The sequence below is a fragment of the Styela clava genome, chromosome 1 (genome assembly GCF_964204865.1).
Source record: "Styela clava chromosome 1, kaStyClav1.hap1.2, whole genome shotgun sequence".
NCBI classification, from domain to species: Eukaryota; Metazoa; Chordata; class Ascidiacea; order Stolidobranchia; family Styelidae; genus Styela; species Styela clava.
In genome coordinates this window covers 12,170,188-12,187,634 of record NC_135250.1, presented here as the reverse complement: position 1 = coordinate 12,187,634, position 17,447 = coordinate 12,170,188, and the positions used below count along the sequence as shown (strand labels likewise).

The following is a 17,447-nucleotide window of genomic DNA, read 5'->3' as shown; positions in this document are numbered from 1 at the left end:
ATAATGTTGACCTGCATTTCACATACTGACATATAAGATCAAAATAAAAGAGAAAACTCCAGAAAATAGGACAAAACTTGAAATATTGTTCATTAAAGTTCCATTGGCAGTTGGCATTGAGCTTTGCATTAGTATCAGTTCATCGCAACTCAGATTATTCTATGTGGGTTCACAACCACAGGTTATGTGCATGAGGATTATTGGACTCCATGGCGACTTAGATCCATATACATAACCGTTGGTCTTGGTCCGTTATGGCTTACTCTACCATTAAGAAGAACTGGTTAACTATTCCTAGAGGGGAAAACAACGAGCTGAAACTTAATATGCTGATAGAGCAAGGATGGGGAACAATGTTCCCTCTAATTTTTTGTCGTGTGTGTGCGCAGAAATTTTGGTGTGTGCACACTTTTTTGGAAATGACTAATATTTGTGCAAAAACCAATGAAGAAATTTTGGCGTTCTAACCGGGTAATAAGTGGGCCAACAACAAACTTTCTCAACCTGCGAACCGAGCACATTGTTACATTACATCGAAATACGTCTGTGCGCAGTAAATCTATGCGGGTGCGCAGCCTCTGTAAGCTGTGTGCGCGCGCACACCTTAGAGGGAACACTGGTGGGGAATTACTTTCCTGAGTGGGATGGTTCCAGAAAATAGACTTTCTTACTGGGCTGAAAAATCAATACGAAACTATGAATAAAACAGTTTATTTAGAAAAAAAAACTAGTTTAACAGCTAATGCACAAGAACATCTATTGCACCAAGTGGCACAATGATTAATGGGGCTGATGTAGCCTACTGCAGGCGTCCGAAAGCTTTTTTATACTTATTCCTTAGGTTTGAATATGTTAATAAAGGAGATTTGTTTTTGCTTTTGTTAATCTGCATACTTCAGAACAATAATTCGGAAGCATGAATATAAATTCTTGAGTTAGGTGAAATCTGGTTCGTTTTATATAATATATTTAATTATGGTATTTATTTTAGTGAACAATTCATCATTTTCATCGATATTTTCAACAGAAATCGATATCCACAAAACCTGTAGTCGTAAGTTAAGCAGACACAAGTGGGTGGGCCCAATGAGACACTTCGGTGTACCGAATCCGGCACACGGACCTGATGGTGGAGGAAGCCAAAACCGACCGGCCATCATGTGGACCACACTACGTACTCTTAAAGAGTTGGTATGCACACAGTATTAATATTAAACATAAGCATAGTTCATTCTGGTAGAGCATCTTGGACAAAAGCACACAAATAAAACGGGAAAACATTTAAAAATTGGACAAATCCACAATGCCTGAATGCTGTAATGAGGTTAAGCGTAGCATCCATAACGTTTTTAATGAGATATAAATGATGAAATATTGCACACACAAAATTACCTAATCATACAAACACTCATAAAGCTGTAGTCAGGTAGTTGATTGTGTTCATCCTGTTCATCATGGAAAGTATTGATATCACATTGTCATGCAATTAGATAAACAATTTTCAAAATAGTTTTTTTTATATAAAGTATACTAAGTAAGATGAAAGAAAAGAAGAGAACACATTAAATATATTTCTTTTTTAAAGATATTAAATTTACTACTTACAGTACTGACTAAAATATAATTTTTGAGTATTTCAAAATCTTTAACAAAATTAGTCCAGATGATTTTATTTTTAAATATTGAGTCTCCAGCTCTATGTGATTGTTGTTTTTAGTAGTTAACTAAACGAATCTCTCGAAGTCCACAGAAATTTTTGAAATTTATAAGTGAAAGTAATAGCCTTCTGGTGAAAAAATCAATCTTTAACCACTGAAAATTTCGAAGAAATTGGTCCAGTACCGGTATTCGAAAAGAAAAGCGATTTTATCATGACGAAGAAGAAGAAAAACAAGAACCAGAAAAACAACATAATATTGAAACGATCGTTATGTCCACTGACGTGTCCAATAACAGAATTTCTTTGTAGCCAAATTATCGCTACGGGTATATGCCTGGTCATTCGGTCATATTAAGTAAAAATCTTAATCTTTCCTACGGCTAGTACGGTACCTGTACGTACAAGTACCTGTATAATCTAGTATTATACAATTTAATAATACTCACAGTATTTCAATAAAATCAAAAACGTAATCAAAATATCCACAATTCATGAATAGGCCTAGATGGCTAACAAATGCATGCATTCATCTATTTACATGCGCCGACATTCTGTACGGGCTTTGCTTCTCAGAAGTCACAGACGCGCAATTTTCATTAATCCAACAATGTTAAACAAATAGCTAAATCAAATCGTAAATGCTTTGTGATAAAATCCATTCAGGAATTCAATCTCGTGACACTGGAAACACAAATAAACTACGGTACCGTATCTATCTATCTATCTACAGATCTGAACACCTCAACGTGTGGACAATTAGCATATATTAAGGAACCAGAACAGCATTATCGCGGGCTGTTATTATGAATTTATGAACATTGGTCTGTTGACCCTTGACGTTCATTTGGACAAAGGGACCCATTACATTTGCACCTAGATAAGTTGCGCCAGTAAGCACCAGGAAGTTTGCACCTACATACTATGGACCTTTCCCTGAGCATCGACTTCCTTGTTTACTTCGTGACATTGGCCAATCAGCAAGATGCAAAAAGTGATGTAACAATGCTCCCTTTTCGCATCCGCTCAGACACTTTTCTCACTCAGACAGATTTTCAAGCGTTGTCGTAAACATCCCCTTGTTTTCGCGTTTTTGAACTCTATTCGTTAGTTTTCTGATGTGTTTCGCAAACTTAAATATAAATCAGATAGTTCAATGATCACTCTTTCTTTCTTGGAGTTTTAGTTTAAATGCAGTAATGAAACATTAGTGTAGAAATAGGTGTGATAGACTAGGCTAAAATTCTTTACCGGAACTTTTAAAAAACAGATTGTTGTATGCGATAAATCATAATATGGTTTGTAATACATACCCCATTTTACAGGCGCCAACTCGCAAAAGCACTTTTGAAATAGCCCCGAAAATTTTGCAATGGTAAAGTATAGGAGAATTTTGTCGGGGGTCAAAGTTCGAGGAAAGGTCCATTGCACCAATGACATTAAACAACATGATAGGCAACTCTGACGTCACTCCATAAGACTACAGGCGAAAGATTGTATTTCATGATACGCTCCAATGCACATATTTCTCGTCGCCTTTCGCGTCCGTTTTCCGCTAGCTTTTGCTACTCGGCGTCTTTTTTACGTGTAGTACCTGCATTTTTGCGCCTGTAACAAAACAAAATAATCTCTATATCTAAGAAGTTTTGCTCACTTAGAAAGCTGGAATGGCGGGCACGCTGTAAAGAGCAATTCTGGACATCATAGACGTTTTTTTTATCAGAGAAGATTACAAACGCGATAGCGGAAAGATTTGTGTGGAACATTTTGCAGATAATGACAAAGTTCAAAGTTAGTAATTTTAATGTTTGCGCTTAATCATTGAAATTTCATTTAAAGAGGGTGTCATACAAAACTGTGCTGTGATACAATTCCATAACACAAAGTTTGCACCTATCGAACTTGCTTTTGTAGGTGAATTTATTAGACATATTACATATTCAGTTAATCGTAGGTAACATTGCTGGAACATAATGCATCGTAGATAGGTTTGTTTAAATTTAGGAATTTAGCTCATAGCCCACTAATTAATATTATCTTCTATGCAGGAGGTTGCAGGGCGGCTGAATTCAACTTGCAGCCTTACCGATCACCTGACGATGCTCATTTAGTTTGGCTCGAGCAAGTCTTCTTGAAATGCTTGTGTGGATGGAAAGTGGAAACTACCTATATTTTTTGCCTTCCTCCGATTTTAGACAAATTTATTCTGAGGGATTTCGCATATAATTCTCATTGATTGTTGGCTGTTTATAATTCCTATTGATTGTGAATTCTGATTATAACAAAGAGTTAAAAAAATTTTTACCTAATTTACTGGCACCTTTTCTTGTCAATACTCCAAGCTGAGGTAGTAAACAAGACAATACATTTATGTCATCTGGAAGCAAAATATGCACACTAATTAATAGTTTGGCACATTGAGATAATACATCATGACAGAAAATACAAGTTAAAGATATGTATGACCATTACATGGTAATTAAAATTATAAAAAATTAATAGAGGCTGTGGAGTATGAAAAGTCCAAGACAAAGAAAAGAACAAATGTTCATAGCTCATGAACTCTCAATTTTGCCTCCATTTCTTTGTGAAGGCCAATATATTTCGAGTGGCTGAATTGGTTTACCTTTATGATAGCAACGATTTTGTATTTAATATAGCGAGATTATTTCAATTTAATTGAAGTGATATTATTTCCCAAAGCAATGCTTGAATCGTCTAGAATAGATCAGTGGTGTCAAACTCATGGGTTTTCGAGAGCCGCATTGCATTTTGGAAATTGTAAAAAGGGCCGCAAACAGTTTTTGATAATGAATACTTGAAAGATATTTTTAAGATAGTTTTAGTTTGTGACATATATTGTGATGCAACTAAACAGTTGGATTAAGTTTTATTATTTTCTTCAATTTCAAATGCAATTACATATTAATATTTGCATTCCACTATTATTGCAACATTTGCAAGTTACTGTATATATTATAAAAAATCATAAAATTCTATGTACAACGATCAAAATCATTTTTGAACAAGCTTTGGATAAGGAAAGAATAATACATACACTAAAAATAACTTAATCTAAATATATGAACTTAAAATTAACAAAAATAATACAGTATAAACTCAACGTTTTAATAATAACATTTGTCCTGACGTTTGGCATCTTTTTTTTGTGTCACCAGCATACTAAGGCCAGGCTGAAATGATTTTATAGTACCAACTCTAACTAACGAGGCCACATGATCATGGGTTAATCTGGATCTTTGCGAATGTTTAATTAATTCCAGTAATGCAAAAAAGTTACTTTTATCATTTCATGTATAGATCAGTAAAATAACAAATGACAGATTTTTTCGACAAGACATTTCGCACCACATTGCGTGGCATAGGATTGCTTGAATTATTATTGATATTGATTTTTAGTAACCAAGTCGTTGTATAATTATATTAATATACAAACACATGGAAATTTTCTGTTCGAAGTTGGTCTTCGAATTTGTAATATTGACCTCTGAGCTTATTGTGTTTTTTCATTGTATTGATGGAAATATGACAAATTAAACAATGTGCTTCAAAATTTTGTGGAAAGCAGAAATATTGCAACTCCCATTTTCTTCGATAATGCCACCTTCTTCATGTACTTTGCGTTTAATTTAATCACTCAAGTGTTTTATTCAAGTATTCTTTTGCTAGCTTGATGTGTATTCTTAATTGGGTCAAAATGTGGACAAAAAAAATTAATATTCCAAAACTACTTTCAGTAAACTGTTTTCTGTGTGGATAATCAATCTCACTTAAAAGGTTTGAAAAATCTATTACATTTAGATAAAAAAAAACTTCCAAAATACTATTACAATTATTGTTAAGCGTTCGAGGGCCGCACTGGAAGTTTTCTGGGGCCGCGAGTTTGAGATCCCTGGTCTAGATTGAAGTTGTCCAAAAAATATATGATAGTATTTTATCATGAATGATGATTATACCCCTTCCGTAATTTCTTCTATAGTACTACCAAAAGTTGATGAACCAAATATAACACAGGTGCAGTGCGTTACCCGTAATCCTCATTTTCCAAAGCTGTTTTAAGTATGTCTTGCGTGTTCTGTGCCTTTTTACAAATAAGACCGCTTATGCAATCTTACGCTTTAGAATTTTTAGTTCTTTTCCTCAAGCCCTGCAGGATGTGGGGGCCATACACAACTCTACCGGAGGGTCAAATGTCTTTGCATGCCTCCATAGGTTGTTTTTCTATTGCAAACATTTATGGAGTACTCTAATTATATTTCTTGGAATCACACTGTCACTGATATGTCGCCAGACTTCTGATATTTCCCCTTCTGCTATAGTTGTCCTGTGAATAAATAATAGGAAATTAAGATTAGACGAATAGTTGAAAGTTTTGCTTTATGTCGGCTTAATTTCTTGATTGATATACTTACTATTTCTGCTATTGCCTCTTGTGCTGCAGGAGTCTCACAATGCTTAGACAGGTTTGTCCACAACTTTCACATCTGAAGAAAGAGAGGAGATTTATTAATTTTCGTTAAGAATAAATAAAGCAATCTATATGATTTAGAATGGAAAAGCTAATAAATCCAATATCTCATATTTTACTGAATTTGGTATATAAACCAACTATTAAAAGGGTTTAGTCAGAAAATTACAAGCATTCGCGGCTCCAAATACTTGAGAGATCAGACTATACAAGATAGACCGGTGTGAGTGAAATGTTAGGTGAACTTGTTAACACTTTGATTCAATACGCAAATATAAGTGAATGCGCAATACTATGTTACAATGAGCAGCAATCAACAATGAGTAAATATCCTCACTGATTAAAAAAATCTAACTGGAGGTGCATGAACTTTTTGAAACCAGGCATAAGGGGTAAGTAAATATGTAATTTGGCAAATGGGCAACTACGTACCGTACTGAATTAATAACTTCGTAGTATTTGACAAAGGCTGGCTTTCCCACATGTACTTAACAGTGCGATGCCCGGGTGTGATATACCACAATATTATATATACCTTACCTTTTTCCGATTTCTTTTTACCTTAACTTTCCAAAATATCATTAAAATCGACAACAATTGTCGAAGCAGGCACGCATACCATTCGTGCTACGCCTTGAATACAGCACACATCCGCTCGTTTTCGTCTCGTCAAGTATGTGCATTGGAGCGTGCTATCGAATACGATCTTCGGACAAAAATGCCGGAGTTGCGCATCATGTTGTTTAATGTCATTGATTGCACTCACTGATTGAACACTGCATATGGATTGCACTCGCGGACACTTTCATCCACGTACATTTACACCTATGATGAGGAACGGTAGCACCCACGTAATTCGTGAATGTAATTGGATGCAATTGGTGACAGCACATACACTCACAAGCTGCACCCACGGACATCTTTGGTCGTGTACATTTGTACCTGTGGGCATTTGCATTCATGTACCGTATATTTGCACCCACAACACAGGCAGTTGCATTGGTTTACATTTGAACCCTCATCATTTTTAACCAGAAAATATTTGACAAAAATTTTATTTTCGTATTAAACCTCATTGAAAACAAGAGAGCTGTGCTCAAATATATGGACACGTAGCGCCATCCAATGGCAATAATTTTGATGACGCCATAGCAAAAAAAAAAGTAATAGCCTTCTGGAGAAAAATTTTATCTTTAACCACTGAAAATTTCAAAGCAATTGGTCCAGTATTCGAAGAGAAAAGTGACTTTTTAAAAACGTGTCAAAGAACAAGAACAAGAACAACAACAACAAGAGAGCTACGCACAAATATATGGACACGTTAGACCAGAGCGAATCAGTCCTTACCGGTACCTTTGACACTACCGGTACCCTCAAAAAAGTTCTGAATTTCCAGTAGCAAGAATTTTGCAGAATCAAAACGTACAGCCAGTCAGGACACTGACTAAAATCCGTGTTCCCATGGATAAAAAATAATACAGCAAAATTTTAAACGAAATATCAAATTTCATAGAATTCACGCAAAATTTTGAAATAAATAAAAGTAATAGCCTTCTAGCGAAAAAATTAATATTTAACCACTGAAAATTTCAAAGCAATTGGTCCAGTATTCGAAGAGAAAAGCGACTTTTTAAAAACGTGTCAAAGAACAAGAACAAGAACAACAACAACAACATAATATTGAAACGATCGTTATGTTCACTACGTGTCCAATGAGATCTTACGAATTGTGACTATAACCTTGGTCGGGGTCGTCATGATTTCACATCATTATTCCTGTTTGACAATAGCCTTTGTTACGAAATAACGCAAACGTACTGTAATCATAAATCGTCTTACATGACGATTGGTTAGTTATTTTGCTGGCAGTTAATCGTATGAACACTATCGACACATATCTGCAGATCGTCAGAGTTTACTTGTTGCATACGTGGATCATGCAGCAACAACTAATAATAATAATAAACAAGAGAGCAATGCTCAAATATATGGACACGCAGAACAATTCCCCAAAAATCATATGCGGTGACCAACGACTAACATACCGGCGGTGACTTACCAGTACCTGTATCGGGGTACCGTGACGGTACAGGGACTGTCATAGATATTTTAGGTCCTGTGACAATTGAAACATCAGTTGAAATATCTCGTGATATGAGTCAATTATGTACCGTATTATCGGATCAGGTACCGAACCACAGTCAAACATTTCAGATAAAAACGTTACTAAATAACATGCGTCAACTTAACACCAGCCGAATCGGGGTACAATTTTTGGTACAGTGACTGTCATAGCCGTTTAGGGCTGATGGACAATTCGACTACACGGACAACTCACCAGGCCTAGGGTGGTGTAGCCAGTCTGCGGACAATTTCATTCAAACCGCTATAAAACAAAAACCAATATATCTAACCTGTTAATTTTTTCACCGTGGGTGCATTGGCGGCATTTATTCTACACGCTAAACCTCGTATTAACTTTCTACGACAAAGGGTTGAAGCTATACAAATCCCCAAAGTACGGCACTCGAAAGACGTATTTGCGACCGAACGACCAGTGTGCGACCACGGATTTCAAGCCTTGATCATCGTTTCTGCTGCGTCGAGACTATCGCATACGCAGCCATACAGCAATCAAACAGACAAAACACGGTGGTCGCAAATTGGTTGACAATTGTTGGTCTTGTGACAGCGTGAAAACATTGGGCTTCTAATTGCATTTCTGACCGTCATATATGTCAAGAACACGGTTATTTCGAACAAAACTCGTTAAATTATAAACAAAGCACCACATCACAGCAATCAAACAGACGAAAACACGGTGGCCGCAAATTGGTTGACAAAGATATTATCGACGTATCGGAAATACACACCCCCTATTTCCCCTCCTTCAAATGTAGAAACGCGAAACTTTTAAATATGGTTAAAAGAATCACAACTCTACTCACCTGCCAAGTTTCATCTTTTTATTTCTCATATTTGTATGGATTTTCAAGCTTTTGACAGCTACGAGTTAGTTCAGTGTCACCGCGCTGTGTTACGGTACCAGTACTCCTGTCTTGTGACAGCGTGAATTGAAATTGCAAGATGGTCCGTTGGACACAAAATGGCGTCCGATATCCGCAGAACGTTTAGTGACGTCATAGCAAACAAAAACAAATCTTACAGAGCTAACAGAAATATTTGAAATAAATAAAAGTAATAGCATTCTGGAGAAAAATTTCATCTTCAACCACTGAAAATTTCAAAGCAATTAGTCCAGTAATCAAAGAGAAAAGCGACTTTTTAAAAACGTGTCAAAGAACAAGAACAAGAACAACAACATAATATTGAAACGATCGTTATGTCCACTACGTGTCCAATAAGAGCGACCTAGAGAACGAGAAACTAAGATAAATGAAAGCAATTGTTATGAAATTCGTGCTTATCTCATACCAATGGCACATAACAACAGTATTGTTATATGTCATTGCTCATACTGTTACGCCATAATGCGACACCGCAAGACATTTTTCACCTGTTAACAGCCAAATTAATTGCGCGCAGGTTTTTTCAATTTTTCGTATTCATTTCTAGTTATAACAATGGGATGCCTATCACTAGGACAAACTACTACTCATGTTACAGACAAAGTTTCTTTGTTTTATTTTGCATATATTTGACCCGGGGTTATTTCGAGAGAAATCTGTCATTGCACTTTTGTCGAATGACCGCTAATAAACTACTCCCTTCAAGGCGATTGCACCATCTGTTCGTGGGTAGGAATAGGCCTGTCGGCGGGAACAAAGTCTTTTATCGATTTTTCTTTTCTCTCGTTTTTTGTGTTTGTTTATTATTTCAAATCATTGCCAGTCGGCTGTTTACAATTTATTTGTGCTAAAGTTTGCCGGTTAGTCTGTTAGTAATGCTAATTCATATGCCGTAATGAGCGGATTTATTCGCTTGTCTTTAAGTTAAATAATAGGGTTTGATTTGTTTTCATATTGTAATGTTGCTATTGTTTGCATCTTTAGAATTAAGTATGTTATAAACCTGCCTGTTGGGTTGGTCGTAAACTTTAGCAACCCTCAACCTCAACCTCAACCTCAACATAACTTTAGTTGGACGTCTACATTCTACAATACTGTGATCGTTTGTGTCTCTACAATACTGGAATTATTTGTTCTTATCATCACACAATTTCGTCGTTTATTTATTCGTCTATATCGTACTTGTGCATGTAGACTGGTATTTTATCGACTGCATTACATTTCGTTCATATTCAAAGTTGTGGAGTTGTTAATTATCGAGAAACCTGGCAGGTTATACATCAGGGGAAGTTAATAGCGCGAAGTGTCACCGCCCAACACGTTATAGGCTTCTTGTAGAGCCTCATCATAGGTGTTAAGTCGCTTATAATCTACATTTGTTGCTAAATATTGGCTTCGTGACACTCGCCATTCGTGGATACTTTGATCGTGTGAACTTTATCGTAAATCAATTGAAAGGAAACATCTAAGCGTTTATATTGTCGAAATGTCGTCGTCTCGGACATCGATAACATCGTCGATGAAGTCGGATCAAGCCAAGGCCGAGCGTAATCTACGTTTAGCGCAATTAAAGTTGGAGCGGGCAAAAAAGGAAGCTGCGCTTGAGAGCGAACGTGTCCAACTTGAACTTGAGCGTAAACGTGTCCAACTTGAACTTCAGCGAAGTATATTGGATGCGGAAACGGAAGCAGAACAAGCGAAGATAGAATTGGAAAGCGTCGCGGCAAGATCAAGCATAGGCTCAACGCGGGATGATGAAGGAGAAGATGTGGAATCCTTTACTACCTTATCACCGAAGAGATTGATGGAATACGTGAAGACACCAGGGGGGAAGGGACTGTTTTCTGTGCCAAGTCATGATGCACAAATATTAAATAAACATGATGATAGATCGGAAATATTAGATTTTAATGAGGATTGTAACAGGAGTATTTTCAAAATTGTAAATACGGATCAGGATAAACATTCTACTGCGGAAGAAATTGTACAGCGGCCTATTTGCATGTTGGATCCAGGCATACCTATCCATTACTCAAGCCCGGAGCATGAGGTGCCTGTGACTCAGAAGATATTGGTGAGTCCTATTTTACCTGATAATTGCGAGCAACCACTAGATCCACAGATTAGTGCGGAGCAATTATTGTTGCCTAATTACGTCAAGCCAGAGATTAAGCCTGATTTCAAATCTGCCAAGCATGATATCGTGTATGATGATGTTAGGGCAGGCATGAGGGCGCCAGATGTGGCCAAGCCTTTTGCTACTGAAATGCCTAACATGACACTGAATGCTGTAGCGCAATTGACCAGGGCGATGATGGCGGGCATGACTGATGTGGCAAATATAATCAAGCAGGGATTCACATTACCTCAGATTAAGCTTTCTGTATTTGACGGGAACGTACTAAAATATCCTGAATTCGTTCGTGAATTCAATAACTATATTGGATCATGCAAACTGGACACTGCTACAAAATTAAATTATCTAATATCTCATTGCACTGGTGAAGCAAAGGAAGCTATAAAATCATGTGGAAATTTACCATCAGAAGAGGGATACAATTTGGCTCGTAATATTCTTCATAAAAATTATGGTCAAACTCATTTAATTATTGACGCACATCTTAATTTGTTGTGTGAGGGACCCGCAATAAAAGTTAATGACATTGAAGCTTGGGATAAATTGCTTACTCAAGCAAGAAGCACATTTATAACATTTTCACAATTTGGTATTAGAGCCAATTTGGATGACTTAACTGTACTAAGGAAAATTGTCAAAAGGTTTCCATCTCAGCAATTGTGGAAATTTGCAAATTTGGCCAACGATCGTTATAATGCTGGAGATTTGGTAAACTTCGATACACTGTTATCATTTATGGAATCTGTGTCAAATGTCAATCGATCAGGTTTTGGCAAACTTGCTCGTGAATCACAAAGGAAGAAGAAAGTTGACGACTTGGGAGGTACTCGTAGTAATCGCAAGGTGTCATCCTTTCTCATATCCGAAGAAAACTCTAGTAAGGACATTCCAAAATGTAAAAGTCATGAGTTGAAGTGCATGATGTGTGACGGTAGTCATCGATTGTGGAATTGTGCAAAATTCAAAGAAAAAGAAGTTTCATTCAGACACAGGTTTGTGCGACAGAAGAATATCTGTTTTAATTGTTTGATTCCTGGTCACTGGACAAGCCGGTGTCAATCTAAAATTCACTGTAGAGTGGAAGGCTGTGATCTAAAACATCATACACTGTTACACTTTAAGCATTCAAAAAATGGACAAACAAACTCTAAAGTTGACTTGCGTAACTCAACTGACGACACTCAGTCTGAGAAACATGAAGTCAGTAGTTATTCATCATCGAAGGAGGCCGGGTCTGAACCAGCTGAAGAGACTGGGGCTCATGTTTCATCATCATTTTGTTCATCAAGGGAGACAGCATTACATGTTCGTAGGAAGGTAGTACCAGTTAGATGTTGGGGATCGGATGGCCGATCTTGCGACACGTATGCCTTTCTGGATGATGGTTCTGATGTATCGCTATGTACAAATGATTTGATGAAGAGGCTTGGCATAAAAGGTATCAAAGATGAAATTGTTTTGAAAACCTTGGGTGGTGTCGTTAAGACTGACAGTGCTCGAGTATCATTGAATATCCGTGGATTGCGTGAAGTGCATTCAATTCACATCAAAGGCGTCAGAGTTCTGGATAGACTTCCATCCGATCTGGAGATTAACATTCCTTCGAATGCTGATTCGTTAAGATGCAATCACATTCAGGACTTGAATTTTCCAACGCTGGAAAATGCCAAAGTTGAGATTTTGGTAGGCGTGGATGCTCCAGAGGCGCATGTAATTTCTGGAATGAGACGCGGGAAAAAGGGTCAACCATATGCGGCAAGAACGGCTCTAGGCTGGGCGTTGTTCGGTCCTGATGATACTTACAATCAGTGTGATGAATCTCATGTTGACAACGTTTCATGGATTTCTTTGAACAATGAGAGGCTACATGAGCAAATGGAGAAAGCGTTTGAAACGGAGTTTTCAGGTTGCAATGCATACGATACTGCTCCTTCAATAGAAGATAAGGCTGCATTATCAATTATGGCAAATACCATCTGTAAAGTGGATGGTCATTATCAAGTGAGCATTCCGTGGAAAAGGAAAGACGCAGAATTGCCAAATAACATAAAAATTGCTGAGTCACGTCTCAACAATTTGAAGAAAAGATTGCTTCGTGATCCAGAATTGCATGATAAATATAAGAAGAAAATGGAAGAATACATATCGAATGGTCATGCAAGCAGAATTTCGGATAACAAGCTGGAACACACCAAAAAGACGTGGTATCTTCCTCATCACTGCACAGGAGGAAAGTTTCGGATTGTTTTTGATGCTTCTGCTAGATACCAAGACACGTCTCTTAATGACAATATTCTATGTGGACCTTCTCAAACTAATTCGCTAATTGGTGTCCTGTCAAGATTTCGACAAGAGAAGATTGCTGTGGTTGCTGATATCAAAAGTATGTATCACCAGGTTCTAGTCACACCTGAAGATCGTGAAGCATTGAGATTTTTATGGTGGCCAGATGGTGATCTCAAACAACCAGTAGCTGAGTATCAAATGAACGTTCATCTTTTTGGTGGAAATTGGTCGCCAAGTGTTGCATGCTACGCTTTAAGACGGGTAGCTGAAGATAATGCAAACCATGAAGATGAAGAAACCTTGAATGCTATTAGAAAGAGTTTTTATGTCGATGACTTAGAACGATCTGAGCCGACTGTTCCTCTTGCATTGAAACGAATTAAGGAAGTTTGCGGTTTATTGGAAAATGGGGGTTTCCATCTTTCGAAGTTTTCCAGCAATAGCATTGAAGTTATGAATTCTATACCTGAAGTTGACAGAGCTGTTTCATCAGTGAATTTAAATCTTGACAAAGTGTCATCGCAGAAAGTACTCGGACTGTCGTGGAATATTCCACTAGATTCCTTTGTATTTGAAGTCGATATTCAGCAGAAACCACATACTCGGAGGGGATTGCTCTCAATGCTGAGTCAAGTCTTTGATCCGTTGGGTATGCTGGGCCCATTCCTGTTGCCAATGAAGAAGTTATTGCAACGTTTGTGTGCCCAGGATCTCAGCTGGGATGATGACCTTCCTATGAATGCAATTAAACTATGGGAGAATTGGATTGGACAATTATCTGAATTGGCAAAAGTGAGGGTACCAAGATGGCTGCATGGAACTAGGTATGAATCATGCAAGATGCAGTTGCATACCTTTTGTGATGCCAGTGAATCTGGTCTTGGAGCAGTTTCTTACGTAAGAGTTGTCAGCACTTCTGGAGCAGTTCAATGTGAATTTGTCGCAGGAAAATCTAGAGTAACTCCTTTGAAGGCGGTATCAATTCCTCGATTAGAACTGTGCGCAGCGGTGGTTGCAGCAAAACTAAGTGCTATGATTCAATCGGAATTGGAATATAAATTTGAAAGGATCGTCTACTGGACAGATTCAATGTCTGTTTTACAGTACATCAATAATGTGTCAACCCGATTTAAAGTTTTTGTTGCAAATCGAATTGCAACCATTCATGAACTTTCAGAGCCATCGCAGTGGCGTCATGTGAGAACGAAGGATAATCCAGCTGACGTTGCTTCGAGAGGAGTAATGCCTAGCAAATTGAACAAGTGCAACATGTGGTTTCAGGGACCAAACTTTCTTTGTGATTCGGAGGAAAACTGGCCTGAAAGACCAAAGATATTACCACAGGTTTCAGATAATGATCCAGAAACAAAATCGACACGTCAAGTGTGTGCAACAACTGGAAAATCGAAGCCAGCTCTATTCAAAATCTTGGAAAGATATTCATCATGGACGAAGCTATGTAGAAGTGTTGCCTGGTTGTGTCGCTTCAAGAAATGTTTTCTGTGGAAGTATGGTAAGAAGGATAAACCTAAATTTCATCAAATTGGATTGAGTGTTGATGAACTCAAGATGGCATCAACTAATGTCATTCGACTTGTACAAGATGAAGCATTTTCTAGTGAAGATGTGAAACTGACTAAATCATCAAGTTTGAAGAGTTTGACACCATGCTTGATCGATGGAGTAATTTGCGTTGGTGGAAGACTTCAGCGCTCAAGTTTATCTCGAGAATCGAAGCATCAACTGATTTTACCATATCATCATCATGTTACAGACTTGATAATCGACCATTATCATCATCAAGAAGGACACAGTGGTGTATTGCACATTTTGTCTGTGATCAGGGAAAAGTTTTGGATAATCAAAGGGCATTCTGCAATCAGAAATCGAATACGAAGATGTCTAAAGTGTAAAATGATGCATTCTAAGTCTGGAACACAAATTATGGCACCATTACCAGAAGTTAGAGTAACACCAGGAAATTCTCCTTTTGCAAGTACAGGAGTAGATTTGATGGGACCGGTATTGATCAAGTCTGGCCGGAGTGAAGTCAAAAGATGGGCTGCTATATTCACCTGCATGGCTACTAGAGCTCTCCATATTGAAGTTGTCAATTCTTTGGACGCATCAGCATTTCTTGAGGCCTTTGATCGTTTTACTGCAAGACGGGGTTTGCCTTTGGAAGTGTTTTCTGACAATGGTACAAATTTTACTGCATCTAACAAATATCTGAAGGAGGGTGTGCAAAGATGGAACGAGTCGGTTCATCAGAGTCTCAGCCAAAAAGAAATAAAGTGGAATTTTAACCCTCCTGCTGCCAGTCATTGGGGCGGTTGTTGGGAACGCATGATACGCTCTGTCAGAAAAGTGTTAACTGCTCTTGTTGGGGAACGGCAGCTGACGGAGGCATCTTTCTACACCTTCCTGACACAAGTAGAAAGGATACTGAATAACCGACCAATCACAGCCGTTGGAGATGACCCTAAGGATTTGAAAGCGCTAACACCTGGAATGTTACTGACTGGACGTCTAGATCCTTCATATCCATCTGATATATTTCTCAAGGCTGATGGATACAGAAAATCATGGAAGTTGGTTCAGTGGATGGCAGATCAATTTTGGAATCGTTGGGTGAAGGAGTATTTGCAAATACTACAGACTCGTCAAAAATGGCAACAACAAAAGAGGAATTTGCTGTTGGAGATTTAGTGCTGGTTATGGATGAGAACTCTCCTCGTGGGTCTTGGCCTAAAGCTCTTGTGGAAGAGGTTTATCCAGACCAATATGGAAATGTTCGTCGAGTTCGCGTTAGAACAGCAAAGTCGACTTACATTCGGGACATAAGGAAGCTATGTTACTTAGAATCACCTTGATTTGTACATATTTTGATTTACACATTTCGTTTCGAATTGCACCAAATGTTAACTAGTGATGGGAAAGAAACTTGTCTGTATTTTGTTTAAATGTTTGAAAATAACTTTTGTTCAATTCGTTATTTTGAGGCCGGGAATGTTACAGACAAAGTTTCTTTGTTTTATTTTGCATATATTTGACCCGGGGTTATTTCGAGAGAAATCTGTCATTGCACTTTTGTCGAATGACCGCTAATAAACTACTCCCTTCAAGGCGATTGCACCATCTGTTCGTGGGTAGGAATAGGCCTGTCGGCGGGAACAAAGTCTTTTATCGATTTTTCTTTTCTCTCGTTTTTTGTGTTTGTTTATTATTTCAAATCATTGCCAGTCGGCTGTTTACAATTTATTTGTGCTAAAGTTTGCCGGTTAGTCTGTTAGTAATGCTAATTCATATGCCGTAATGAGCGGATTTATTCGCTTGTCTTTAAGTTAAATAATAGGGTTTGATTTGTTTTCATATTGTAATGTTGCTATTGTTTGCATCTTTAGAATTAAGTATGTTATAAACCTGCCTGTTGGGTTGGTCGTAAACTTTAGCAACCCTCAACCTCAACCTCAACCTCAACATAACTTTAGTTGGACGTCTACATTCTACAATACTGTGATCGTTTGTGTCTCTACAATACTGGAATTATTTGTTCTTATCATCACACAATTTCGTCGTTTATTTATTCGTCTATATCGTACTTGTGCATGTAGACTGGTATTTTATCGACTGCATTACATTTCGTTCATATTCAAAGTTGTGGAGTTGTTAATTATCGAGAAACCTGGCAGGTTATACATCAGGGGAAGTTAATAGCGCGAAGTGTCACCGCCCAACACGTTATAGGCTTCTTGTAGAGCCTCATCATAGGTGTTAAGTCGCTTATAATCTACAACTCATAAAGCCTCGTTTACTTTATAAACTGGTACAAAACGTCCACAAAACTAA

At 37.6% G+C, this 17,447-nt stretch overlaps 1 protein-coding gene across 1 annotated transcript; it reads left to right on the top strand.

Moving 5' to 3' along the window:
• Positions 1–11,177: 11,177 nt before the first annotated feature.
• Positions 11,178–16,307, top strand: LOC120325446 (uncharacterized). Its single transcript, XM_039391557.2, has one exon. It carries the CDS (start codon positions 11,178–11,180, stop codon positions 16,305–16,307), a length of 5,130 nt encoding a protein of 1,709 aa, XP_039247491.2.
• Positions 16,308–17,447: the final 1,140 nt, after the last annotated feature.

Bases quoted from the DNA above. Each gene is read 5' to 3' on its own strand.
- LOC120325446 (XM_039391557.2), top strand. From the start codon at position 11,178: ATGTTGGATCCAGGCATACCTATCCATTACTCAAGCCCGGAGCATGAG.